The sequence below is a fragment of the Hyaena hyaena genome, unplaced genomic scaffold, assembly GCF_003009895.1.
Source record: "Hyaena hyaena isolate Hyena2069 unplaced genomic scaffold, ASM300989v1 scaffold_13, whole genome shotgun sequence".
NCBI classification, from domain to species: Eukaryota; Metazoa; Chordata; class Mammalia; order Carnivora; family Hyaenidae; genus Hyaena; species Hyaena hyaena.
In genome coordinates, this window is record NW_024080645.1 from 6102135 (window position 1) to 6129494 (window position 27360).

A 27360-nucleotide genomic window follows, 5' to 3' on the forward strand; every position below is an offset into this window, starting at 1 on the left:
GGTTCAACGTCCGACTTCAGCTCAGGTCATGATCACAATCTGTGGGTTCAGGCCCCACGTTGGGCTCTGTGCTGACAGCTCAGAGCCTGGAGCCTGTTTCGGATTCTGTGTCTCCCTCTCTCTCTGACCCTCCCCTGCTCACGCCATCTCTCTCTCTCAGAAATAAATAAAACTTTAAAAAATTTTAAAAAATAAATAAATAAAACTTGAAAAAAAAAGAAAACAACCATCTTTGCCCACAGCCTTAGATGACCCACGGGAGCCACGCCCCACCCCCCGGGTCAACGGGTTCGCATGAGGCTGTCTGGGCCACAGCGACCTTCCGCAGCGGTTCATTCCGGAGTTACTGGGCAGGAGTCCCTGAACACCAACTTACTTTATTGCTCGTGATGGTCACAGTTTCTTTCTTACCAGTTCACTTTTTTTCTGAGTATCTTGCAATTTGCTAAAAATGTCTCCGTCTTTTCTTGGGAGACTTCCTTCCTTCTTCTCCTTTTCCCCTTTCAAGAGCAGCTATTTTTAAACACACTGGAAGCTGTGTTTCTCTATAAATGTCAGAGAAAAAAACCCAGCACGTGCCGACGGGCGACTTCTGTGTATGACCCTAACCCACAATACCCGGATCTTTGCTAACTCCTTCGATTCAGGTTTTTACACGGCTTGCGTCTCCCGACGGCGTCTATGCCACCTCTGGGTGCACATCGTCCTTCGAGCTCCGGCTTTATCAACCTGTTGCTTCGTTCCTGTCTTCCGTGTTCCGATTTGTTTCACAAGCGCAGCGCGCGGGAAGCAGGGGTGGGGGGCGGCCCGTGCTGCGGGGGCCTTTCCGCGGCTTCCCGGCTGTGCGCACGGCCTGGCTGGGAGAAGCACCTTCCGCAGGGCGGCGTGGGGCCCCTGTGGCCAGTGCGGCGCTTCCCTTCCGTGGCTTCTCCCTTCCCCGGCCCAACCGCACTGAATCCTGCAGGAAGTCCTTGACCACAAGAAAATGGGATCCTTTCTCTGAAGTTCAGAACGACAGAGACATTTCCAGGCTGCTCCTCTGTGCGGAAATCTGTTCGGTGGGGGGGCAGGTGCACACGGGGCTTCCGTCCGGGATCGAGGCAGACGCAGGCGCACGCGTCTCCTCCAAACCCTCGAATTTAGGAGGCGAGGGGTCCGGGGCCCCAGGTAGCAGGTGAGCGAGAGGCAAGGCCGGAAGCCGAGGGGCTCCATTTGGACTCCTGCGCCCAGGGCTCTGTCCCGCCGCCCCCTTGGCCCACCGGCCGCCATCTCCAGTTGCCCCCTCGGCCCCCGACGGCCCCGCCCCACACCCCCGGCACGTGGGCACCGCTGGGAACTTACACGCGCTGATTCCCGCGAACATCTCAGCGAACCGGGGGTCCCTCTCCTGGGAGAAGATGCCGTCCGCCTTCTCCGCGGACTTCCCTGCTTCGTGGACGCCGGCCGGGAGGCTGGGCACCGGGACCTGCTCGCACATTAAGACACAGCCAGGCCCCGCGTGAGACACCCCGCTCTGGACTCGCTGGCAATTCAGGCTGCCCGGTTTCGCTGGGGCGGCGGGTGCGGTGTGAGCCGGAGGCCACAGAAGGGACAACCGAGTCGCACGGACCCCTTACGGAGAGATAACAATCAGCCTGCCCTAAGCTCCAGACGTGGACTTAGAGTCTATTGTCGGCGGCAGGCCCAGCACCTTGTGGTTTCTCTGCACAGTTGGAAGCAGCAGAAAATGCAGAGGGAAAAGGAGGGAGGGAGGGGAGGGAGGAGGCAGGGGGGGGAGGAGGCGGCACAGGCAGATGGGGACCCGGCGCAGGGGCAGGACAGGCGTGGGGAGCAGGGGGACCCACTCGAGGCGGGGCGGACGGCGGGGAGGGGGGCTGACCCGGGTCGGGGCTGCCTCTGTCGGCTCCGAGTCTGCCGGTTGGGCCCCCGGGCTCACACCGAGGCCCCTGCAGCCCCCCTGCGCCCCGACACTCCCCGGACCGGCAGCTCGGCCCTGCCGCCTGGTCCCCACGTGTCCCACACCCTTCCCGGCCCAGCCCTGCAGGGGGTCACAGACACCCCCGGGGCACCTGCACCTCTGTGCTCGGAGCTTGGAAGGGGCACTGGCACCTGCTGGGCTGAGGGCATCAAGCTAAGGGTCGAACTTGGTCCCTCGTCCCTTGGCCCGAGACCGCTCCAACTGGGAAAGAATCTTCCAGAAGCTCACCTGCGCCAGGTCGTAGGACGACAGCCCATCTCTCTGGTGCACCTCCAGCTCCGCCTGCTGCTGCTGGAGCTGCCTGCGGACGGGGGTTACAGGGTCACCCAGAGTGGCCGTGGCCCGAGCCAGAGCCCTCCCCAGCCCAAGGGACAGCGGGTCACACCCGACAGGCCCCTAAGTGTTTTCGGTTTTTACTTGTTTTACTTTACAGCTGCTTAAAGTTTATTTACTTTGAGAGAGAAAGCGCAAGAGCAGGGGAGGGGCAGAGAGAGAGAGAGGGAATCCCAAGCAGGCTCCGCACTGTCAGCACAGAGTCCAGTGTGGGGCTCGATCTCATGAAACGTGAGATCATGACCTCAGCTAAAACCAAGTCAGATGCTTAACTAACTGAGCCAGTCAGGTGCCCGTTATGATTATTTTTTTTTTGTTATTTATTTATTTCTAGGAGAGAGAGAGAGAGAGAGAGAGAGACAGCGTAGCAGGGGAGGGTCAGAGAGAGAGGGAGTCACAGACCGAAACAGGCTCCAGGCTCTGAGCTGGCAGTCAGCACAGAGCCCGATGCGGGGCTCGAACCCACGAACCGCGAGATCATGACCTGAGCGAAAGTCAGACGCTTAACCGACTAAGCCACCCAGGCGCCCCCTGTTATGATTATTTTTAATGCCTCAAATCAAGAGTCCAAGCCCCGTGTGTTAAGTTTAGGTTGCCAACATTTACGAAATACGTTTTAGTTCATGATTTCATCTTACGCAGGGTGAAAAGACACCACATTAAAACAAAGTGTTGAGGCGAAGTTCAGATGGAGCTAGAAGCCCTCGGCTTCAGCTGGACGGGGGCGGGTGGCCTCCTGTCCCCCCTCCAGCCCTCACGCCGGACTCGCACAGCGTTCCCTGACCTCACGCTCAGTACAAAGGGGCTGCCCGGGGCGGGGCGGGGGGGGGGTCCCTCCAAGCCAGGACCTGCCCTGATGCCTCTGGTCCTTGCTCTGTGCTCCACTGGCCCCCAGGCAGCCCCACTCGGGACGGAAAAGGCTCCTTACAGGAAACAGCCGCCTCACGTTTCAGAAGATGGAAACCGGGTTACTTTCCAGGCCCCACAACTCAGAGCCTAAAAATGGAGCAGGATGGCGGCCTCTGTTTCAAGTCCGCGCACCAAACAGGAACGACAGGCGGAAAGTGGCCAGCGGAGCACGGACCCAAGTCACACCCACCCGCTGCCCAGGAGCCGACCTAAAGGACACAGAGGACCCACGGCGCATACACGTGATGCGGAACGTGTGTGTTCACGCAGTAAGCAGGCAGAGGGGAACATGTTCACCCTTAGAGCAAACAAAATAAGTGCAAATCAGAGCAAACGTGAAGTGCAATCCTTCACCTGCGGAGCTGGTAAAAACACCCTTGGTGCGGCGGCTTGTGCAGAAAGTTCTGGCAGGGGGTGGGGGAGAGGCCGACTGCAGACGCCGCACCCTCCACACACCCCTGCACGAGCCGCGGCTCACGCCGAGCTCACAAAGGGGCTGATACCACTCCAAGTGGGTAGTTTCTGAACTCCCTTCACAACGGAGCACACCGAGGCCGCGATGCTAGGGGTCTGCGGAAGACAGGCCGTGCCCTGAGGAGCAGGTGACAAAGGAGGGTGTGGGGCGGCGGCTACTGCTCCACGGTAAGGGACACCCACCTGGGCGGTCCAGGAAGGCCTGGGTTAGCCACTGCGGGGGGTGGGGGGGCGCTGATGAGACCGGGAGCCACCTCAGAGCAGGGGGGTCACCACGTCATGCCCCACAACCCCCCACAGTCCCTCTACTGAAGCCTGCGAGCAAGGAGCCCACGCCGTCCTGTCCACAGAGGTGAACGTCGGCCCGTCCCCAGTCAACAGGCAAACGTGAAGCAGACACACCACCAGGCTGCAGAGGTGCAGACTGAGCGCAGCTGGGGGGCCTCGGTCCAGGCGCGGACTGTTCGGGCCACACTGGCCAAGCCCCCACCTACTGAGCACTTATGCTCCTCGGGGCAGAGCCAGCAGGGCAGCGTGGTCCTCAGGCCCCCGGCGCGACCAGACGGCCCGGGGCCCTGGCCAGTCTCGGCTTCCTCCTTCCCTTCCCCCCCCACTTTTTTTTTTTTAAGAAAGAGAGAGAGAGAGCGAGCGAGCAGGGGAGGGGCCAAGGGAGGAACAGAGAGAATCCCTCGCAGGCTGCGTGCTCAGCACAGAGCCTGATGCCGGACTCAATCCCATGACCCTGGGATCATGACCTGAGCGGAAATCAGGCCTCAGACGCCCACCCGACTGAGCCGCCCGCTGCTGGGGAGCTCGCTGCTTGTCGAGGCCGACAGCTCCGTCCCCAGAGAGGAGCAGTTACCCGCAGCCTGTCCCGAAACGGCCAAATCTACCTTCTCACAAGTCCCGTTCTGCGCTCAGGCCCTGCTGCCCGAGAAACAAGACAAAGTGAATTCTGTTCCTGGGCTCTTCTCCCCGGCCCAGCCAGAGACGCACAGTCTGAGCACCACCCCCGGCAGCCGCGCCCTCCCGCGGGCCTGGGCGTGCCTCCCGCCCCCTCACCCCTCAAGGCAAGGCCACTTAGGAGAGAGCCCCTGGGGGACCCGTGACCAGTTTATTTAGAACCCAGCCTGTTGCGGGACACGTACTGGACCGTCTACACCGGGCTCCGCGCGGGATCTGGGGAAGGACGGGCCGGCTCCACAGGGTCTGGGTGCCCGTGGCGTGCACCCGCCCCGTCCCGCTGGAGGCCTCACGGGCTTGCTGGGACACTTCCCGGCCGGGGGGACGGACACACCTCGGTGTGCTTGCGAGTTCCCGAGCGGCAGAAACGCGGCGGCCCGGCGGACTCTGATGCCAGCCTGTGTGCGGGACGGCCCGCTGCCAGCGAAGTGCCGCCCCCCATCCGCCGGGGACAGGAGCGGACGATGCGACCCCGGATGCGTCAGGCCCGGGCCTCCCTGCACCAGGGACGCGGGACACCGGCCATCAGTGTGACGCTCCCCGGACAGAGGGTCTCCCTCAGCCTGAGTAAGCGAGCACCGGCCACGAGGGGGGCGGTCAGGCAGCAGTGACCCCTGGGAGAGCCGGGGTCCGGCCAGGACGCTGGGGGGCTGCACACGCTCGGCCGACCGTGCGGACCACGCCGTGTGCACACTGTCGGGAGGAGCCCAACCCCGAACGTGCCTCACAGGCTTGTAGCCGCCTCTGTCTGGGAGCAGCAGGAGCGCCTTCTACAGACACGGCTCCTCAGGGCCACGGGGGGCGGGGCCGGGGGGGGCGCGCAGTGGGCGGGAGGCGGGGAGCTGGTCAGGGAGGAGGGTGGACGAAGCCTCATCAGGGCGCCGGGGAAGAGGCAGGAGGGAGCACTGGGCAGAGAGTCCCATCCTGGCAGGGCTCACGGGGCCCCGCTCTCTGCTCACGGCCCCGCGGCAGGCCCTGCCCCTTCCTGGTCCCCCAGGCTCCTGCCCCCCGCCCCCCAGCCCCGGGCACAGGGCAGTTAAGGACGTTTCCACGAGTCTGCTGCCGCTGGCGGAGCCCGGCCACAGGCAGCTCCGTGGGAAGGGCCGGAGGGCTGGTTGTCACTGCCGTCTGCTGCTCAAGGCCCTCAGTTCCAGCCGCCCCACCCGGGGGCCCCTCTGTCCCCTTGGCTGTAAGTTCCTCCCGAGGGCGGTCACCTACCCTCTGACCCCAAGGCCCTGGGGGAACAAGTGTCCTGTTGTGTCGCCCAGAGACCACACCTCTGCGGGGGTTGGGGGGGCAGGAAAGCCCTCAGGTTAACCGAGTTCACCACGCGGCAACTAGACCACGTCAGATACGGGAGGCAGCGCGGCTCCACCGCAGCCGGATCTACGGCTCCCGCTTGACTGCCCTTTGCTCCTGCTGTCGCTACGGCCAAGATCGCCGAGACGGGAAGCTGGAGAGAGGACTCGTCGTCCCCCCCCCCCCGCCCCGGGCAGGACACGGGGACGTAGAGAGCGAGCGGGTGGTCACACGGCCTGGGGACAGCGAGCAGGGAGCAGCGCGTCGCTGACGCCGGTCCCCACGAGAAAGCGAGACAGAGTTGGGAGCGAATGCCAGGCTGCGAGGGGTTACGAGGGGATGGACGGCTGAGGGGCCCCAACAGAGAGCCGGGCAGAGAAAGCTCTGGAAGGCCAGGGAGCCTGGGGTCTTCCATGTTTGGGAAGCCGGTGCCTGTCCCAGGGGCTCAGGATGAGCCCGTGGCAGTGTGGACAAGGGGTGTGGCCCCCGGGGGGGGGCGGAGGGTGTGCTGGGAGGGCCCCGAGGGAGGAGGGGGAGGGGAGGAGGGGGCACAGGGACCCTTGGTCCCTCCAACAGGGGGAGGTTCTTGCGTTCACTGCCAGGCAGGACGACCCTCCTGCAGCTCCAAGGAGCGAGCTGGGCGGGACGGGGCTCAGGGCCCCAGAGCGGGCAGCGGGCAGGTGGCAGAGGGGACCCCGCGGCCCCCACACCGTCTGCAGCGCCCGGGCAGACCCCACCGACCGGGCTCACGCACGCAGCGGCACGCGGGCCCTGAGGCCACTTCACAGACCTGCCCGGTGGGAGCCTCACGGAACCGGGGCAGCCCGTGCCCTGCGGGCGAGGAGCCCGGCTGAGGCTGAGGCACAGCGTGGGGCTGCCCTGGAAGGGGATCCCAGGGGATCCCAGGGGAACGCCCCAATCCAGGGAGCCGGCGGGGACGCAAGGGGGCCAGAGCACTGAGCAAGCCAGGAGGCCAGGGCCACTGCCTGGAGGCAGCATCTCCAGGACGGCTGTCGGACGTGGACAAGACAGGGAGCGGGCATTTAGGGACGGTCCCCACGCTGCTGGCGGCGCCCGCCACACCCCGCCCCCACGTGCTCGCCTGTGCCAGGACGCACTCGGCACGGTTCACGATGCTTCTGTGACCTCGTGTTTCCTGGAGAACAAATCCAGGGAGGGGGCGGGACCTGCCCGCAGCTGGCAGCCCCCCACTGACTCCTCACAGCACCCACGGGGGGCCCCATCACCCCACTGCACAGACGGGAAAGCGAGGGCTGTGACATCACGTGATGCACAACTCGAGGTACAGGAAGCGGGGTGTCCGGACTGGAGCTCAGGCTGCGTGGCGTACAGGGTGACGCCCGGGGTGCTGCTGGGGCCGTGGAGCCTTGAGCAGGAGGGACGCGTCCAGGGAAAGCGTGAGGCGCTGTGGGCCACCCCCGCCCCTGCCCCGGGGCCCCGGAGCTGCCAGAGCCCCAGCCGCGCTCCCCGGCCCGGCCTGTGAAGGCCTGGAAACCAGGCGGCAGGAAGGACCCGGCTCACCTGTGCTGGGCTCTGCGTCCCGGGCACCTGCACCTCGGGTCCTCGCGGACCTGGAGGGAGGGGGGAGGGGAGCATAGCAGGGGACGTGGCGGCGGGGCCCACAGGGACTGACCGCCGCTGCAGGGGAGGGGGGCCTGGGGGAGAAAGGGCCCCGGGTGAGGTCACCAGCCCTGGACTCAGGAGGGCCCTGCAGGGCCGGGCGGGACGGGCACGTACTTGACGTTGGTGTTGGTGCAGATGACGTACTCGATCTCATCGGAGTACGGGTTCTGGAAGGTGAAGCTGCTGCTGCGGATCAGCACCCACTCGCGGTTCTTGGTGCGGAGCCGGTACATGACCGACAGCACCTGGCCCTTCAGTTTCACCACCTAAGGAAACACGGAGCAGGAAGGAAGTCAGGAGAGGCCGGGCTCAGAACGGGGCCAGAGGGCAAGGCCGGGCTGCGGGGGGAGGCTCCCTCTGAAGCAGGCACTGTCCTCTGTCACACTCTCCGAAACATTCGTTTTCTACCCGTTTTCTTTCTCAGCTCTTCCAAATCAGGCCGTGAAACCCTGTAAACCAAGTGTTCCCCTTTTCGCCTAGGCTGCTAGGGTACCCTGGGTTTGCTACTAGTACCCCTCCCCCTCAGAAGAAATGATCTCACTCGGGTGTAGACTTACATTGTAGCACTGATTTATTTCTTCCCACCTCACAGTAAAAAAGTCCTTAGCTCCTCTCCACTGAACACTGCTAATCGGATCAAGTACACGCTCTGGGAGGAAGTGCAATGAAATGATAAACTCATGTGCGTTATCTGCGTGCACAGGGATCCATTACTGCTTTTATGCTGCAATGTGGCTTCCAAACCACCTCCAAACACACATCCTCACGGGAAGTTGGTAAAGTGGGCTTTACTCTCGGTAGGTTTACTACTGAGTCAGGGAGGCTAAATGAGCTGCCCGCGATCAGACCACTCTGGGGGGGCAGCTCGGACAGGAAGCAAGGTCCGAGTGCCACGCCACAACGGTGTCTCGCTCTCACGCTCTGTGCACACTCATGCTCTGTGCACAAGCAGAGGTGCGGGGCTGTGAGCGTGCACCACAGAGAAGGTGCTCCCGCACACACATGCGCACACACACACAGGAAGAGGGAGCCAGGACCGGCCGGGGGGCGGGGCTAGGCTTGGGTGTGAATATGCTCCCAGGACAAAGCCGGGCCGGGGTGCCTCTCCCCACATCCTGGGCCTGGTCGGGACGGTCGGGACGGAGGCTCTGGGCCCAGGGCAGCCGGGCTGGCTTGACCGTGACACCAGAGTGATCAGAGATGAGAACAGGACCTGGTTGCAGGGTCGCGGAGGGCCCGGCCCCCCTCCCTTAACTGCCCTCACCTCTACTTTATTCCTGGCTGGATGTCTGAGGACAGCCCGGGGTCAGGGATCTCTTCGTGACCTGTGTCACCCCCCCCCCCGCCGGGCTCGGCCCGGAGCAGGCACACCTGAACTTCCTCCCCACGCCCTGGGCTGACGCAGCCTGGGGGACGACCCCGGGGAACCTGGACGACCGAATCCTGAGGGGGCTGGACCCCTGGCGGGAAACCAGACCGATGTCCAGGAGGGCGGATGACCCTTCCTGGCACCGAGCGTGAGGAGGCAATGGGGGGTCAGGCAGGACCCCGACACTCAGGGCTCACCGGCAGGTCCCAGCAGGAAGCTGCCTCTTTCCCCACAGGACCAGAGGCCAAGGCCACGTGCCCCAGAGGCCGGCACTCTGAGGGGGTCCCGTGGGAGACTCTGTATCCGCACAAAACAGCGCAAGCAGGCAGCCGCCCCCCACGAATTCAGCCCCGTGTCCTGGCCACGGAACACACTCGCCCAGGCACCACCCCACTGTCCGTGTGCAAAGCTCGGCCCTGAGCTGGAGAAGGGGCAGAGGGAGGGCCGGCCATTGCCCACCCTCCCCGCCCGGGGCCAAGTTCCCGGCTCAGCCTAAGGTACCGGTCACCCCGTGTGGCCCTCACGACAGCACCGCATGGATCTGGAAGGTGAGCCCCACAGGAGTTGAATTTCCCGCCCAGGCGTCCTGACGGAGCCCGGCTGCGGGGGCGGAGGAGGGGTCCCGGTCTCCCGGCCCCGCTGCCCCGTGTTTTCATGGATCCCTGTGGCCGAGGCAGAGCCCGGCCCAGGACAGACGCGGTGGCGGGACTCAGGAGGCACGGGGTCACCAGGACGCCGAGGGGCCGCAGAGGGTTCCCAGGGGGAGACGGGGCTGGGCTCCCGGACTCACGATCCACCTGCACGCAGAACCCAGACGCCAGGCGGGCAGGGACCACGCAGGCCGCCACAACCCAGCAGCACCCGCGCCGCGGGGCAGAGGGGGCAGGAGCCCCGCTCGGCCACCTGACCGCCGGGCGGCTGTAACCTGGCGAGGGTCCAGGAGCGGAGCCGAGGGCAGACTCAGTTTCGGGGCGCCTGGGCTGGGCCCCCCAGACCCAAACCGACCAGAAGCCTGGCAGCCCTGTAAGGGTCTCACGTCCGGGCCACTCACACACTTTGGTTTAAATCCAGAGTCCCAGGCGGGCTCTGTGCTCCTTCCTCTGACCAAAACCCGTCCCCCAGCCGGGCCGCCAGTGGCCGGAGCCCAAAGAACACACGCGAGGGGCCGAGGCCAGCGCTCCAGGGTGTCCCCGTGGCCGCCCGGCCGTGGCCTGCTGAGCTTTGGCCTCGGGGCAAGGTGTCACTTCCAGGGTGAGGGGTCCCTAAGCAGGTGTCACGCGGGGCCGGTGTTACGTTCCTCCCGTTTCCGCCCCCAAACCACCGGCTTCTGGCAGCATCCGCAGGGTAACACGCTGGCGTGCTCTCAGACGGGAGGCCCCCGTGCAGCAGGTGACGGGGAGGACACGCTGGAAATGGGGACCCCATCCCCCATTCCACTAGTGCTGTGGCCCTGAAAGCGGGGCTGCCTACAGGCCGTGCGGGCTGACGATGACCTTCCATCGTGTGCGACAAGGGCTCTGGTTTGTCTGTGTCCACAGACCCGGGGGGGGGGGATGCAGACCCAGTCCCGAGGTTGGATTAATCTCCACGTACTCAGCAAAGATGCCTCATGACGGACACACCCCTGCAACGCTGCACCACACTCCTCTCGCAGTTTTCCGGAATGAAAGTCACTTGCTGTGGGTCAGGGTCCATTCAGACTGTATCAAGAGCCACCCACCCAGGAGGAAAGTCTAGCCTCCGTGGTGGACGTGACAGTGAAAGCACAGATGGGGAGCCTGCCCACAGGGAGCTTATGTTTTAGTAGAGAGAACGTTGGGGGAGATAATCAGCAGACAAATAAAACAATTACAAACTGGAGCATTTGTTGTGGAGGAAAAACAAGGGGCAGAGAAGGAGGGTAGGGGCCTTCCGGGCTGGCGTAATGGCCGCTGACCACACCTCTGAGATGACAGGCGTTAAAGCCCAATCACTAAGACGTCAGTCCGGGAAAGAGTGCGGGAACAGCAGTCTAGTCGGAGGGAGCATGTGCAAAGGCCCTGAGGTGGGAAGTGGCACCGGAAGACCCGTGTGACCATGTGCCGTGAGCCCATGAGGATAAGACATGAGGTCGAGGGTCACACTGAGCTTGCAGCTGTGGTTGAGGAGCCTGGATCTGATTCTAGACTCACTGCAAAGCCACTGGCACGTGGAAGTTAAGATGTGGCAAAGCCTGGGGGACAGGAGAACCAGGTGCTGAGGGCTGCGGGCGTGTGGTGCAGGGGTGTGCTGGGTGTGCAGGCGTGTGGTGCAGGGGTGTGCTGGGTGTGCAGGCATGTGGTGCAGGGGTGTGCTGGGTGTGCTGGGTGTGCAGGCGCATGCGGTGCTGGGTGTGCTGGGTGTGCGGGCGCGTGCGGTGCTGGGTGTGCTGGGTGTGCTGGGTGTGTGGGCGCGGGGTGCTGGGTGTGCTGAGTGTGCTGGGTGTGCGGGTGCACGCGGTGCTGGGTGTGCTGGGTGTGTGGGCACGGGGTGCTGGGTGTGCTGGGTGTGCAGGCGCACGCGGTGCTGGGTGTGCTGGGTGTGTGGGTGCAGGATGCTGGGTGTGCTGGGTGTGCGGGCGCACGCGGTGCTGGGTGTGCTGGGTGTGCGCGCGCGGTGGGTGCCGACACCTGGATACAGGCGCGGAGCAGACGCTACGGGCCCAGCTCAGGGACAGGACTCAGAGAAGCAGGGGCGGGTGGTGCTTGCAGGGAGCGCAGGGGTGGGGCGGTGCCTGAGACCCGCACGGATGCCCCACGCGCGGGAATGGAGTGGGAATGGAGCGGTGCGTCTGCTGTGGACGCGCCCACGGCACCGATACGGCCGTCAGGGGGCTCGCGGTGAGGGAGGGGCGCCCTTCCCTCCTGCGAAGCGGCTGGAAGACCCGCTGCTCTCCTTCCTGGGCTCGGGCCGCGCAAGGGAGGGGCCCCTCCTCTCTGCCGTTGCGGCTGAGCGCTGACGCGGGTCCCACGCATCCACCGCGTGGCCGTGGGGCCCCTGCCTGCCCCCGAGGGTCCCCTCCTGTCCCGTGACGTGGCAGGCGACGCCCCCACGACTGTGCGGGCCCGGGCCACACACAGCAGGCGCTCAGCCCGGGGGGCCCTCCTCCCAGGCTCCCGCAGCCGGGCTGAGCCCTGTTCCCCGCTCTCCCCGAGGCGTCAGCGAGGCGACAAGGGGCCCTGAGCTCCCCCTCCCCCCTCCCGTCACCTCGAGCAGGGGCTTTCCAACGCCCGCCTGCGCTGACCCCTGGCCACCCAAGCTGTCCACACCCTCTGCTCTGCTACAGTCTCATCAGGGTCGTGGGCGGGGCGGGGGGTGGGGGCCTGAACTCCTAACGTGGCCTCAGTGGCCTTCACCCCGCCCCCCCCCCCAACACATTATCAGCCTCTGTCCCCTGCCCTTCTCGCAGTCTTGGCCTCCAGCTGCATCTGCCCCCAACCCGCCGCTGGGCCTGCCGGGCGTGTGCTGGGCCCCGTCGTGGTCGGCGGCCTCGCTGGTACCTGCTGGAAGCTCTCGCGCAGGTGGCTCTGATCCTCGGAGTGGCAGAATTCCAGAATGTCCTTTCCTAGGAGATCCTGAATACAGAGACACGCGTTAAGGACCCCCAGCCCCGTTCCCCACTACGGACGCCCGACTGTCAGACAGCAGCGCCCCTCTGCCTCCCCTTCAGCCCTGTCCCCTGGCTCGCCGCATCCTAAGGGGGACGCAGTGTCCCCTGCGCCCCCCTGCCCGCTACCCCCTCCTCATCGGGCTCAGGCACTCTGTCAGCAGCCTCAGCACAATCTTATTGGTTTGCCTGGAGATGCAGAGGCCATAACAAGCACACTTCCAGAAACAGAGAGGAGCCTGGGGGGCTTAATCGGTTAAGCGTCCGACTTCGGCTCAGGTCATGATCTCGCAGTTTGTGGGTTCGAGCCCCGCGTCGGGCTCTGTGCTGACAGCTCAGAGCCTGGAGCTGCTTCAGATTCTGTGTCTCCCTCTCTCTCTGCCCCTCCCCTGCTCATGCTCTGTCTCTCTCTCTCTAAAATAAACATTTAAAAAAATTTTTTAAAAATGACATCTTACAAGACACGTGTCCTGAAGTGTGTCCCTAAAAACTGACCTCACAGATACATGGATGTTCCACATCACACCTAATCCGCCTGATACTCCACACACGTTAACGTTTCTCCAATGGTCTCCCAGACGTCTTTGTGGCTACGTGGGTTCAGCCTGGGCCCCACAGAAGGCTCCCCCGTTCCACACTGACGGTCTGTCTTGGGTTTACCTTCATCTAGAATCATCTCCTGCCCTTCTGGGTTTCTCATGACGCTGGCATTTAAAAAGAACGATCTAGGACAAAGACCTGAAAATACGCCCCTGAAACAAAAGCTCCCACATCTGAGTCACAAGGGACTGAGCAAAATTGAGTGGCCACCTTTCCTCAAGGCTTCAGTTTGGGGACTGAGAATGTCTTTAAGTTTCCAAGAAGCAGACGCCCTGTTTTGTGTTCACCCAAGTTAACTGACCGACAGCCCCTTCCCCACAGAGCACCCTAACCCCGGTGTGCAACGCTCGGCCCGGCGGGCGGACGGGCGGCGAGGGCCGGCACGGAGGGCTGGCGCGGGCAGCGGGCTGGCTGTTCGCCATGTCTTTCCTGCTCTGGAAGGACGCCCCCCTGTCCCGGCAGGAATGCGGGTGTCTACACCGAGCTCCCTACGCCGCTTCCCTGCCGCAGCCCGCACAGACGACACCAGCACATTCCAGCAAAGGTAAACGTCTGGCCACGCGCCAAGCCCGAGCCCCTACCTGGGGTTGGTAGCCGACCACGCTGATGCACCTGGGGTCCACGAACGTGATGACCCCGTCCGAGCTGTGCCGGGATAAGAACTCCGTGGGCACCGACATCCCGCTCATGTCCATGCACACGGGCGAGCTGGTCACCTGGAAGGGGAATGCACGCTGAGGTGGTCCCGATGGACACGGGGCACGGATGGCCAGAGAGGCAGGGGCCGGGGGTCACCCACGAGCAGTTCCTGTCACAGGCGCTCCGGGTCATCAGTACAGCGGGTCCAAAACGTTCAAAGGGGCGCCTAGGGGGCTCAGGTCATGGTCTCTAGGTTCATGGGTTCAAGCCCTGTGTCAGGCTCTGTGCTGACAGCTCAGAGCCTGGAGCTGCTTCCGATTCCATGTCTCCCTCTCTCTCTGCCTCTCAAAATAAACCTTAAAAAATGTTTTAAATGTTCAAAGCGTCCTGGCCACGCCTTCCACTAACTAGCCGTGGGCCACCTTACATTCAGAGCCTCAGTTTCCTTATCAGTCAGTGGGAATAATGAGCCCTGCGATCTCAGGGTGGGGTGAGCTTCCAGACACACCGCGGGCTAAACCCTGGTGCTGCGAGGCATACAGCTGGTGCTCAGAAATGTCCATGCTCTCCCCTTCTGCCCTTCCCCTTACGCAGGGTGGCACGCGGGTCTGCGGGACGGGTCAGATGTTTGGAGAGGTCACATTTGTGGACTGAAGGTGTGCAAGGGCTCACTCCCACCCCCGTGAGGAACAAGCAACGCCCGTCATGGGTGGGTGTGGACACACCTCCTCATCTCTTGTCCTCTGAGACCTGGGAGCAGCGCAGGGCAGGCTAGCGGCCTCCCCCCCACCCCCCGCCATCATCAGCAGGGGGCGGCATCCTACCGTCCCTGCGCTCCCCACGTGCAGCCTCACCCCTGCCCAGCCAGGGGCCTGGGGCCCTGCGGGGGCAGGCACCACCCGGGTGCACGCCCCGCCAAGCGCCTCCCCTCACCTGGAGGCGGCCGATGGCCACGAGGCAGTACTTGCTGCCCTGCCCCACGTCCGCGTCGTCCTCAGGTATCGTCATCCCTGAAAGGAGGGAAGTGGTGTCACCAGCAGCCTCCACGCGGCTGGAAAGGGGCCGAAGCGCCTGGGGATTTGTGGCGCAAAGGAAGCACGGGCGCGCGAGCACTCGGCCTGTGGGTGGCTGAACGCCCCGCCCCGCCCCCCGCTGGCGCCCCTGGTGACTTCCTGGGTCCTCGCAGGAACGCGAGGAAGACGGAACGTGAATTATTCATTACACGTTTGCAAACTTGGCCACAACATTTTGCTGTAAAAGAAATCTCAGTAAGAAGTGTGAGCGGCATTCCTGGGGAGGTGGGTGTGTCGTTTCCGTGGACTCGGAAGGAGAAAAGGGGACAGTCCCTGGGCGCCCGGCTGGCTCAGCCGGTGTTGTACCAGACTCCTGACATCAGCGTTGTGACTGTCGTGAGTTCGAGCCCCGCGTGGGGCGTAGGGATTACGTAAAAATAAACCTTAAACAAACAAACGAACCCCCAGTGCTCTGGGTAGGCAGGCCTTGGTCAAAACAACCTTCATTGTTCTCTGGTCAGAAAAGAGTCTTCGGCTCCGTCCGGTGGGGTCTGACGAAGCACGTGGCTCACATGCAAGGTTCTGGAAGGGCTGGAGCTGGCGGGCACCCTCCACGCCACACAGCGCGTAGCACACAGCCACGCCGCTCACCCCGAAGCTTCCTGGTGACACCAGCCCACAAGCACGGGGACAGCGCGTCACGGCCGACCGTGGTCCCGGGAGCCAGAGGCACGTCGCTCCGCTCTGACCCCACCGCCCCCCCCACGCCCGCCGGGGACCAGCCTCCAAATTTCTGCCTCGTCCTCGCTGCACTTTTTCTCACCCAAAGGAGCACGTACAGGTATTATTTTCTCACCTCCCTCCTTCCCACCGGGAAGAGCAGAACCTTGGCCCCTCGCGGGGTTTTGCTCACGTCACTGAACAGTAAGTCCTGAACGGTCCCTCGTCACCCCGAGGGCAGTCCCCAGGGCCTATGACGCCGGGCGCCTGCCGCGGGACCTCACAAGCCACCTCGTGCACACGTGCTTTCCAGTGGCTGCAGACTCCCTGGGGGTCCGTCCCAGGAGGGGCCGTCCCGCGCGGGCTGTGCGGCCCGGGTCCCAGCAACGTGTCTGAGAGGCCTGCGTCCCCACAGTCGGGGTCAGCGGAACCCGCGGTCACGTCATGTAATGTTCTCAGAGGGGTCTTAGTCGGCACTTCCCTCTCGTTACGGGTTAGAACATTATCTCATGTGCGAGGAGCAGTTCTGTATCCTGACCTTCAGGGAACTGTCTGTTCTGTCTCTTCCCCATTTTCCTACTGGGATTTTGGTCCTTTGCTTCTCAATTTTCTAAAATTTTAAAAAATGTTTATTTATTTTTGAGAGAGTGAGAGAGAGAGAGACAGAGAGAGAGAGACAGAGAGAGCCGATCTGTTCAGGGTGGCACCGCATCCACCCTGTTTGAGGACTCGGGGGTCAGGGGCACGGCCCTGGCCTGGGAGGCGAGAGCAGAAGCGCCCGAGCGAGGCTCTTGGGAAAGCTCCTCCCTCTGCGGAACCCACGCATGATGGCGGGGCCCTCGCAGCCACCCTGAGTGCAGGAAGCCAAGGTTGCACGACAGGGATGCTCCAGAGAAGGGCCGGTCACCGCATCGCTTCCCACACCTCCTCTGCGGGGCCTCTACCCACCTTGCACTTGCCCCGCCAACAGGGAAAGGGCCACAGCGTCCCAAGTCTGCCAAACACCCTTGCTTCAGCCGAACTGCTCTTCCTCCAAAACTGGCTCGAGTCTCCCTCCTCGTCGTCTCTCTTCTGAATACGCTTCTGCCGCCTGCACCCCCTGAGGCTGTTCCCATGATGCACTGGGCATGACCATCGCCATGACCTTGCTCCATCTCTTCTGGACACGACGGAGCGTGTCTCCCTGACAGGGAAGGCAGTGCCCACAGGCTGTGACTCATGCTGACAGCCCTCCACGGTGCGATGCCCTTGATACAGCATTAAAAAATAATCATAATGGACTTCCCCTTCCAGCCCATCTACCTTCCTGCCCGAAACAGCCAGAAACTAACAGATATAAGAAACAACAGTCTTGGGGGTGCCTGGGTGGCTCACTCGGTTAGACATCTGACTCTTGATTTTGGATCAGGTCATGATCTCATTTTGTGACTTCCAGCCCCGTGCTGGGCTATGCACTGACAGTGTGGAGCCTGCTTGGGATTCTCTCTCTCTCCGTCTCTTCTCTTCCCCTGATCTCCCTTTCTCTCTCTCTCTCTCTCTCTCTCTCTCTCTCTCTCCCAAAAATAAATATTAAAAAGGAAGAAACCATGGTTTTTAAGACACTGTATATGAGGCAACAGACCTCATCTCTGATGTATGGAAAACAAACATGCCCTACAACTGCCCCAGCTTCTTGCCTTATGCGTTTCCAACCCAACAGCTTACATTTCACAATGTCTACCATCAGATAAAAAATTACCAGGCATGTAACAAAGCAAGAAAATACAACCTATAAATAAGGGAAGAGATCAGCCAGGCAGAGCAGACCCAGAAGTGACGAATTAGAATTAGCAAACACACTGGAACTGTTTGTGTAACTGCATTCCGTATGTTCAAATAGTTAAGTCGAGCCAAGGGAGATATTTTAAAAAAGACCAAAATCGAATTCCTGGAGATGGAAACTATAATGTGTGAGATAAAGTGTGTCCTGGATGTACTGATGACAAAGGAGGGATGAGTGGGCTTAAAATTAAAAGCACAGCCATGGAAATGATCCCATGTTTAAAAAAAAAAAAAAAAAAGGAACTTTTAAAGAGACACACGCTGGTGTGCGAGCCACGGGAACCTCGAGTGCCCTGATTTGTGCGCCTGGGTCTCCAAGGAGAGAGAATAGAGACAGAAAGGGTATTTGAAGAACTAATGGCTGAAAACGTTTCGAATTTGCTACGAAGTACAATCTACAGGCGCTAGAAGCCTGACAAACCCCAAGCACAGGAAGCAGACAACTTCGGCCGAGCAACATCAGTTGTTGAAACCAGTGGTAAGATCTTCCAAGGGTCCATGGGAAAGAGCCACGCTGAGCTACAGGGGAGCAAAGATGCATTTTATAAGAGCCGATTTCTTGCCAGAGACAACGGAAGTGCATGTATTTTAAAGTATCAAGAGCGACAAAAAAAAAAACAAAAAACAAAAAAAATCCAAAACCTGTCCACCTAGGAATCTATACCAAGTGGAAAGGTCTTTCAGGGCCCCTGGGGGGCTCAGTCAGGTAAGCGTCCGACTCCGGCTCAGGTCATGATCTCTTGGTTTGTGGGTTCGAGCCCCGCGTCGGGCTCTGTGCTGACAGCTTGGAGCCTGGAGCTGTTCCGGATTCTGTGTCTCCCTCTCTCTGCCCCTCCCCACTCACGCTCTGTCTCTCTCTCTCTTTCAAAAATAAACATTAAAAATTGAAAAAAAAAAAAAAAGAAAAAGAAAAGGTCTTTTAAGACCCAGCTATATGCTGCTTGGAAGAAACATATCTTAAATATAAAGACCTGAGTTCAGGCTTGTTTGAGTCCTATGATGATTAAACCCTCTTAGGAGCAAGATGGCTATTCCTGGGTCTCGCTGCACGGACCACCTTCTAGAACAGCATGTGCCACCGACAGAGGCTCGCACAGAAGCAAAGGGCCCAGAGCCCTGGGGGACCCTCTTCGCCTGCGTGACACCCCATCCTCGCGACACCGTGGTGCCCAGCCTGGGCGTGGCCTCCGCAAGCCGCGGGCACGTGAGTGGTACAGCACCTACTGTCAAGGTCGGGTTCCAAGGATCCGCATCCACGCGCACGGATTGCTGGGGCGCCTTCACACACAGCCTCATTTGTGAGGGGGCAGAAGGGGCGCAGGGACCGGGGGATTGTCCCTCGAAGCCCTGCTCTCCCGCACCCCACCCCCTCCGTCGGTTTCAGCCGCCGGTGCTGACGGTTCTGGGCCGTCCGGCACACGCCGTTCTTCAGGTTTCCTGGACTCAGCGTGGCCCTGATCCCACGTTTTCCCGCGCCTGCCAAGTGGGCATCTCGGTTAGGTTCTTCCTGGATCAGAGCCTGAGGCCAGGACCCCAGCGCCGATGGTTTCTGGGGGAGGGAAGCCAAGGAAGAGTGCGCGAGGAGGTGACGGGTGTGACGGGGGGGGGGGGCGAGCTGAGGGTCAGCGCCCCCCCGCCCCAGGCTCTGCCCACAACTGGGCTGGACGCCGCCCCTTCAGGGAAGTCGCTGGTGCGGCAAGTAGAGACGGCACCACGTGACCGGGGCGCCGTCAGCTTGAGGCGCATCTCCGCTCCGGCAGAGCGCCCAGCGGCTGGGCTGGTGCCCGGAGTCTGCCCGCGCGACCCCACAGCACCCTGGGGTCCCGACGCCTGAAATGGGCGTAAGGGCCCCCGTGCGGGATGCTGTGAGGGCGGGAGAAGAGGCCGTGCGTGACGCCCCCGGCCCGGGGCCTGGCTGTCGGCCGCCTCTCCCTCCTCTGCCCTCCCTCCCCAGTTGCTGGGGGTCGGCGGGTGTGTGGCAGTGGGCACAAATGCGTGTCCACCGCACACGGGGGTCGGGACGCGACGCCACAGGCCAGAGCGGGGGTGGGGGGGCCTGCGTGAGCTCTGGGAAGTGGCTTCTCTTCGGTCCACCTTTGGAGGGACCCTGCAGGGTCGGAGTCCCACTGGCTGGTACCCGACACCTCGAACAGACGCCGCAATTCGCTCATGAACCCGCCTTCGTCTAACAAGTGCTGATGGAGAACTTGGGCAGATTAAAAAAAAATAGCCACAAAGTCTCTTTTATGTCCCTTGCATTGAGGGCTGGAGTTGGCCTCCCTTGAGATGACTTTGACCAATAAAATCCAGTGGCAGCGACGTGGCACCAGCAGCCCCAGGCTCGGCGGGGGGAGAGCTGTCCCCCCCGCACCGCGTCTCCGCTCCTCACCCACACGCTCCGGGAGCAGGAGAAAACGCTGGCGGTTTTATGCCAATCAGGGAACGGAAACGAGTGCCGGCCAGAAGGGGCGTCAGCCTGGACGTGCAGAGGCGGGGACGGGACGGGACGGGGCCCTGACACGGGTCCAGGACACATACGAACGGGCGCACTTGTGACAATGCGCTTCAGTCAACCAAGTGAAGTCACGTTGAAATAATTCCTTGGCTTTGCAGGAAAAGTAGAAAAGTCGCAACTTGCTAAATAAATACCTTTGGCCTTAACGTGGGCAGGTCCCTTAGGGAGTGAGATCCAAGTGTGTCTCTGAAATTTCCAGGAAGTCTGCAGTAAAGCCAGCCTTCCTTAGGGACCAGGTTCCTTAGGTCTGAGGGCTCGGCTCCCCCGGGAAAGGATCAGACTGGGGGGGACCTGCGGCCACCACTCGGGTGGCCGGGGCCCCGCGGGAGGCAGGGGCGGGACCCGGGTCGCCCTCGCGGACACGGCGGTGCTGGGCGATCCTCGGGTGGCCCTCCGGGGACCTGGATCTCCATGTTCCCAGGGCTGGCCCTGCACTGAACTCCGTCACAGCCAATCTCTGAGCGTGGTTTTGACTTGCTTCCCAACAATAAAAAGACACATATTCTCCACCGAAAACAAGCAAAGGATCTGAACGTTACTCCAGAGAAGAAGACACACAGTGAGTCATGAGCATGTGAGACGACGGTCAGCACCACGAGCCCGTCAGGAACGCAAGTCAGAACCACCTCCCACCTCTCACGGGGACCAGAACGTCAGAAAATGCAATAACCAGTGTGGCGAAGCTGTGGAGACACTGGAGCCTCCTCCGCCGGCCGGCCGGCGGACGGGTGCCCGCGCTCTGCACCGGCGGCTGGCAGTTTCCTCGCGAGGCTAACCACCGAGCCCCCCGGGGACCTGGCCGTCCCACGTCTAGGGCACATCCAAGAGCAATGACACAGTCACCGCGCGTGAATGGTCACAGCAGCACTATTCACAACAGCCCCCGAAGCGGAAGCAACCCCAATCCTAGTAGCTGCCGAGCAGATAAGCAAAATGGGGCGAGTCCAGACGCTGGAATCTTCCTCACAACGAACAGGGCGTGCTGACCTGCGCTAGAGTGAACCCCGACGCCAGGCTGAGGGAAAGAAGCCGGACGCAGGGGTCACATGTGGCACGAGCCGTGGGAAATGCCCAGAGAAGGAGAGTCTGTAGATCTGGAAAGTGGGTGCGTGGAACTGGGGGGAGTGGGGGCTGGCTGTCACATGTGTGGAGTCTCGTCGCGGTGACGAAAATATCCTACAATTCGTGGTGGGGACAGTCGCAAAACGACGCGAATGCACCCAAATCCAAGAAATCGTACGCTTTAAATGGGTGAATTTTATGAGATCTACATTGTATCTCAATAAAGATGGTGTATAAAAAATGGTTTAGAAAAAAAAGAGGGGGAACTGAAGGGAATAAGAAGCTATGAAAGTCCCAACAAAATAGGGGCACCTGGGGGCTCAGTCGGTTAAGTGTCTGACTTTGGTTCAGGTCATGGTCTCATGGTTCGTGGGTTCGAGCCCTGCGTCGGGCTCTGTGCTGACAGCTGGGAGCCTGGAGCTGCTTCAGATTCTGTGTCTCCCTCTCTCTCTGCCCCTCCCCTGCTTGTACTCTCTCTCTCTCTCTCTCTCAAAAGTAAGTAAACATTAAAAAATTTTTAAAGAAAAAGAAAGAAAATACTTTCTAGAAAACAGACTTAAAGAGTAACTTGTATGAGCCCTGTGTATTCTTAATATGTAATGAGCGTTTGGATTTGGAAATCCTTGAGAAAAAAAGATCCCGAAGACATCTTTTATACGGAAAAGCCTACACAGGAGTCCAGTAAAGAACAAATGGAAAATAAACATACTCAAAAGAAATAAAAGAAAAATGTAACCAACAGTAAAGCACCGTTTACGTTCTCTGAGCCAGTGACTTCACTTCTAGGAATTCCATACGCAACACTCCTCATCTGCTCCAAGACCTGGTCCACAAGGTGCAATGGGGCATCACTTAGGTGGGTGAAAATCTAAGCACCGAACGGCTAAGTACCAAAGGGTCAGGGTCTGATGGGTGACTGTCCGTCCATAAAAAGGAAAAATGAAAACCAGATGTTTTAACACATTAGAAAGGTTTTTCCAGTAAGTTCTAAAGTTTCCAAAGCAGGTTACAAAACAGTATGAGGGGGAAAAAAAAGACCTTTTATTATATACACAGTAAAAGGCATAAAGACTATTAATGTGGGGGCGCCTGGGGGGCTCAGTCGGTTGAGCATCCGACGTCAGCTCAGGCCATGATCTCACAGTTTGTGGGTTCGAGCCCCGCGTCGGGCTCTGTGCTGACAGCTCAGAGCCTGGAGCTGCTTCAGATTCTGTGTCTCCCTCTCTCTCTGACTCTCCCGTTTGTGCTCTGTCTCTCTAAAATAAATAAACATTAAAATTTTTTTAAAAGACTATTAAGGTAATTATGGTTAATTTTAACATTTATCTTTTATTTTCCTTTGTAAAAAAATGTTTATTTTTCAGACAGAGAGCGAGAGACAGAGTGTGAACAGGGGAGGGGCAGAGACAGAGGGAGACACAGAATCTGAAACAGGCTCCAGGCTCTGAGCTGTCAGCACAGAGCCCGACGCGGGGCTCGAACTCACAAACCATGAGGTCATGACCTGAGCCCAAGTGGGACACTTAACCGACTGAGCCGCCCAGACATCCCAAAAGTATTTTCTTACTGTTCGTACAGAGTATGATTAAAGTATAGACAATCACAATGGTCTGTGGTTTTTGCCTTTGGGGTTCATTCTCTGAAATGACCTCCACTCTAAGGTTATGGAAAATATTCACCTCTATTTTCATAGAATACTTTAATGTTTCATATTTATCTTTAATAAATCTGAAATATTTTTTTGATACGCTTGACGTCATGCTTTTCCAAATGATTAGTCAGTTGTCCTCAAACTATGTACTGACTAATTTTTTCCGTTTTCCACTAACTGAAATGCTTTCCTCATCACACCGCACATTTCTAAAAATTCTTGGGTCTTTTTCAGCTCTTTTTGTTTAATAATTTGATTTGTATTTCACCACACGTTTTAATTATTCAAGCTTTAACACACATATTTTCATATTTGATATAGCAAATAGTACCCAGCACTCTGTTTATGGAGATATTTTAAGCTATTTTTTATATTTATTGGCCCATATGAATTTAAGCATTAATTTTCATTCAAAAGAAATCGCAGTGGGGCAATTATTGGAACCATATCAAATCTATACACTGGTTTGGAACGAACTGAAATCCTTATAATGCTAAACCTTAGTCTCCAAGACTATGCAGGACGATCTAATCAGCTAGGTCATTCACATCCCTCGTATTATTTGGTAGTTTATCCCACGCATCTTTTTTTTTTTTAATGTTTACTTTTATTTATTTTGAGAGAAAGCAGGGGAAGGACAGGGAGGGAGGGAAAGAGAATCCCAGGCAGGCTCCGTTCTGTCAGCACAGAGCCCGATGCGGGGCTTGAACCCACGACCTGTGGGACCCTGACCTGAGCTGAAGTCGGACGCTTGAATGACTGAGCCCCCAGGCGTCCCAATGCTCTGACATATGTCATGGTAACACTTTTTCCATGTACGCTGTAATGTTGCTATCTTCATCAACGGGTATTTTTCGTATTGTATTTTTCTAACTGGTACTGATTTTTGTTTTTTAGAATTTCCTAAATGGTTCTGTACTCAATCTCCTAAAAGATTTTCCGTAGATTAGATTCGGTTTTTCTGGGAGATCATCACATCCTCTGCAAGTAATGTCAATTTCATCTTCCTTTTCCTTCTTTTCTTCCCTTCGAGCAGTAGTCATGCCTTCTTTCCTCTCCTCACTTTACTGCCGTGGGTGGAAGTCTCACAGCGATGCCGCGGTTGCCGGGGAGCTCCCCCCGCCCTTCAGTGAGGACCCCGGACCCTTCCAATGCTTCCCCATCCTGTAAGGTGTGGATAATTTGGTCCAGTGCTCATTTTGTCCGTGTCAAAGAAATACGGTTCTATCTTTATAAAGATATTTATTTTTAACATTTGCTAACTGAAATGAATTTTTGTTGTCTATTTTTGTCCTTTGGATAATTAATTACATCAGCAGATTTTCTAATGTTAAACCACTCAAACAATCTTGCAATCATTATGTAGAACTATGCATCTGATTTGCTAACACTTGTATTTAGTGTCTTATATTTACAAATGAAATTGCATTCATACTTGGTTTTTTTTTAATATTCCCTTATCGGTTCTGTACCAAAGTTGTGCTAACTTAACTTTAAAGAATAAAGCAGTGGACTTTCCGTTGCTTCCTATGCTCTGGAAGTATTTAAATAATTTGCCCATAAAACCTCTAGGCCTGGTACCATTTAGAGAGCAGTTCTTCATCAGTTTTTTCCATTTCTTGTCTGGCTTTGATTTTTTTCTCCTTCTTTTATTCAAAATTAGTTCCATATTTTCCCAGAAATTAGCTTTCTTCCTAAGGATTTTAACATGAGTAAATCTAAATTATACACACTACTTGTTTATAAGTTTTTAAACCTTTTCTGATAAACTTCTTTATCCTTAGCATGAATTTATTTCCAATCTTTCTATAAAATTAGAACTAGGCTTCCAGAGTCTTTCTCTTTGACACGTCTTCACGAAGAACGGTTTATCAATAGGACAATACTTTTGTTTCCAAATTTAATTTTTTTCATGTGTATTTCTTCATTAACTCCATCTTCTTACTTTGCTCATGGTATTTTGTTATTCCTTTTGTTGGTCAAAGTTAAACAAGTTCTATTTTCATAAGTTAAATTCCTAGTTTCCACACATTTAATAATAAGAGCCTTTCAAGTCACAACTTTATTTTTTTAAGATTTTATTTTTAAGTAATCTCTACGCCCAATGTGGGTCTTGAACCCACAACCCTGAGATAAAAGTAACACGCGGTAATGGGGCGCCTGGGGGGCTCAGCCGGTTAAGCGTCCGACGTCGGCTCAGGTCACGATCTCCCGGTTCGTGGGTTCGAGCCCCGCGTCGGGCTCTGTGCTGACTGCCAGCTCAGAGCCTGGAGCCTGTTTCGGTCTGTGACTCCCTCTCTCTCTGACCCTCCCCTGCTCACGCTGTCTCTCTCTCTCTATCTCAAAAATAAATAAACATTAAAGAGCCACTGAGCTGGCCAGATACCCTGCCGCAGCTTTCTTGAGAAAGCTGTCTTAGCCGCACGCCCTTAGTCTCTGTATGGAGTGGGGCTGTGGTTGCTAGTTACAAAATAGTTTGTAATTGGGGTCTAATTTTGATTTCCATCCTTCGCCGAAAGGCCCCCTTTACCAACCGTCTATTTACCCTTTCATAAGGACAGCAGTTGTCCTGGGTCAGGGACCCACTGTGCTTGGGTGTGACCTCATTTTAACTTAACTACTTGCGCCGGCAAGAACTCTATATCCAAACGGGTCACATCCTGAAGCGCGGGGGCGGGGGCGCTCGGGGCTTCAGTGGCATTTGGAGGAGGCCCTGGTCAGCCTAGGGCACCTTCTGTGGCCATTCCGTGTCCGGCAGGCTGGCCTCGACGGGGACGCAGCCCCTGACCTGAGACGGCCGCCTCCGCACCCACGAGGAACACGGCCTGACCACGGCTTTGACCCACTACTGATGGAAGCAGACCCCAAACAGTTCTTCAATGTGGGCTTTCAAATAAAACGTATCTGCATTTCTGTTTTCTTACTTAGCGTTTTATTATAAAGTTGCATAAGTTCTCTCTATAATACAGATTAAATGAAGATGTTAGATAGTGATGGCGGGGAGTCTGGGTACCTCCTGGATGGGAACTGCGGGCGCGTAACCAGGAGAGGCAGGGGGAGAGTCAGGCACCGACCATTGCCCAGGCTTCCTGCTCCGGGTGAAGGCCTGTGCCGGGCGGTACATCACACAGAGCAGTGTGTGATACGGCCGGCGTTCTCCGGGAGCAGCACGTGCGGACAAGCTGTGATGACAAGTGTAACACGGCAGTGCTGGGGACGGCGTCACGGCCGGGGACCCGCGAGGGCTGGGCGGCCGTGACGGGGCGCTGTGGACCGAGGGCTCCGGGACGGCGCCGGGCGGAGGAGGGCGCGGCGCCTCGGAAGCCTGGCACCGTCTCCCACGACCCCCAGGCTCCGCGCGCCGTGGGGCAGGGCTCCCTCGTGCAAGGCAGACGCCCACGAGCGCCTCACCAGCTGGAAACGCCGTCACAGCTCAGCAGCCAGGACAGGTTTGTACGCGCCCCCCACCGACGTCCCAGAGGCCCGGGCACCCTGGTCCCAGGAAAGCCCGCCGGTCCCCGACGCACAGCCCATTGTTTCCTCTCACGCCGGATGCCGGCACGCTGGGCCATCTGGTTGTCTCGGCCATGAAGGGTGAGAAGCAGCAATCTGTGTCCCCAGATGGGGACAGGATGGAAATGGGCACATGGAAGGGAACAAACGTCAGCCACCAGCAGGTGGACTTGAGGGTCGTGGATGCTACAGAGCGTAGCAAAGACAACCACCAAGACAAACCGCCGATGAAAACAACAGCCACGGGGGAGGCAGCAGGGGGCGGAAAAGCCCTGAGGACATCTTTGAATTGTCACTTTAGGTCCTGTCCGGCGCTGGAACCCGTCACCAGAGCTCTGAATCAGCAGGGAATTCGTCCTGTGCGGTGAAAAACAACACTAACAAAATCAGAAGCTACATGTCAGGCCAGAAAAAAATATCTGCAGCATATAATACAGGGTTAATATCCATAATGTTATAAAGATCTTCTCTACGCAAACGAGGAAAACACATTCCCGACAGGGAAATGGGCGCATGCCGTGAACACGGAGCTCCCAGGGAAATAGAGTCACTGCACCCAGCAAAGACGCTCAGCTCTGCTAATGAAGAAAGCCCGATTTAAAATATGTCCTTTCCCCCCAAACCTATCAGTCTGGCAAAACTTAGCAGAGAATGGAAACATTCATGGTAATCGTATGGGAACACGGACACGCCGGCATCCTGCTTCGTAGGGTAAACGTGGTAGCGTCTACAGGAAGGAGCCCGGGGCATCACTACCAATGCCGAGACCTCCCTGCAGACGCCAGCACTTGAGGGTAAAGAACCGTGGACAAGGTCACCCCTCGGCCAGAGCCCTAACCTAGAACGTCTCCCGGTGCCCTCAGCTGCGGAACGGCTGATGAAATAGGATGCACCACTTAAGAGAACGAAGTAATGCTACGTGGGCCAGCTCGGAAACGGAGCTGTGAAATCCACCATCAGTTAAAAAGCAAGCTGTGTCACAAAATCCGAAACACGGGCTCCCACTGTCTCCTTACACAGAAAAAGGCCTAGAATAGGAAGCACTTGGTTGTCACGGGTAGGCCCAGGGTAGGAAGGGAGACTTATTTTTAGTCTTTTAAAACTTTCTAAAAATAAAAAAAATGGATTTGTGGGTGAATTTTACTATATTTTTCAGGATTTTATAGACCTTTTAATTTCTTTAACGAAGACGGCCTGTTTTTGTAACAGTTAAGAAAATAAAGATGACAAGA

At 58.3% G+C, this 27360-nt stretch overlaps 1 protein-coding gene across 10 annotated transcripts in view; it reads right to left on the reverse strand.

Moving 5' to 3' along the window:
- Window positions 1-27360, reverse strand: part of ARNT2 (aryl hydrocarbon receptor nuclear translocator 2) — a 134771-nt gene that overhangs the window by 17792 nt on the left and 89619 nt on the right. For all 10 annotated transcript variants that reach the window (XR_005532765.1, XM_039257567.1, XM_039257553.1 and 7 more), the window contains exons 9-14: window positions 14767-14843; window positions 13776-13910; window positions 12488-12562; window positions 7715-7866; window positions 2207-2279; window positions 1342-1465 (exon numbers count right to left, since the gene is read on the reverse strand). Coding sequence is in view for 9 of the 10 variants with exons in the window: in XM_039257567.1 (XP_039113498.1) it covers window positions 1342-1465; window positions 2207-2279; window positions 7715-7866; window positions 12488-12562; window positions 13776-13910; window positions 14767-14843 (636 nt within the window). In the remaining variant the exon portion in view is untranslated. The remainder of the gene's footprint in view (window positions 1-1341; window positions 1466-2206; window positions 2280-7714; window positions 7867-12487; window positions 12563-13775; window positions 13911-14766; window positions 14844-27360) is intronic.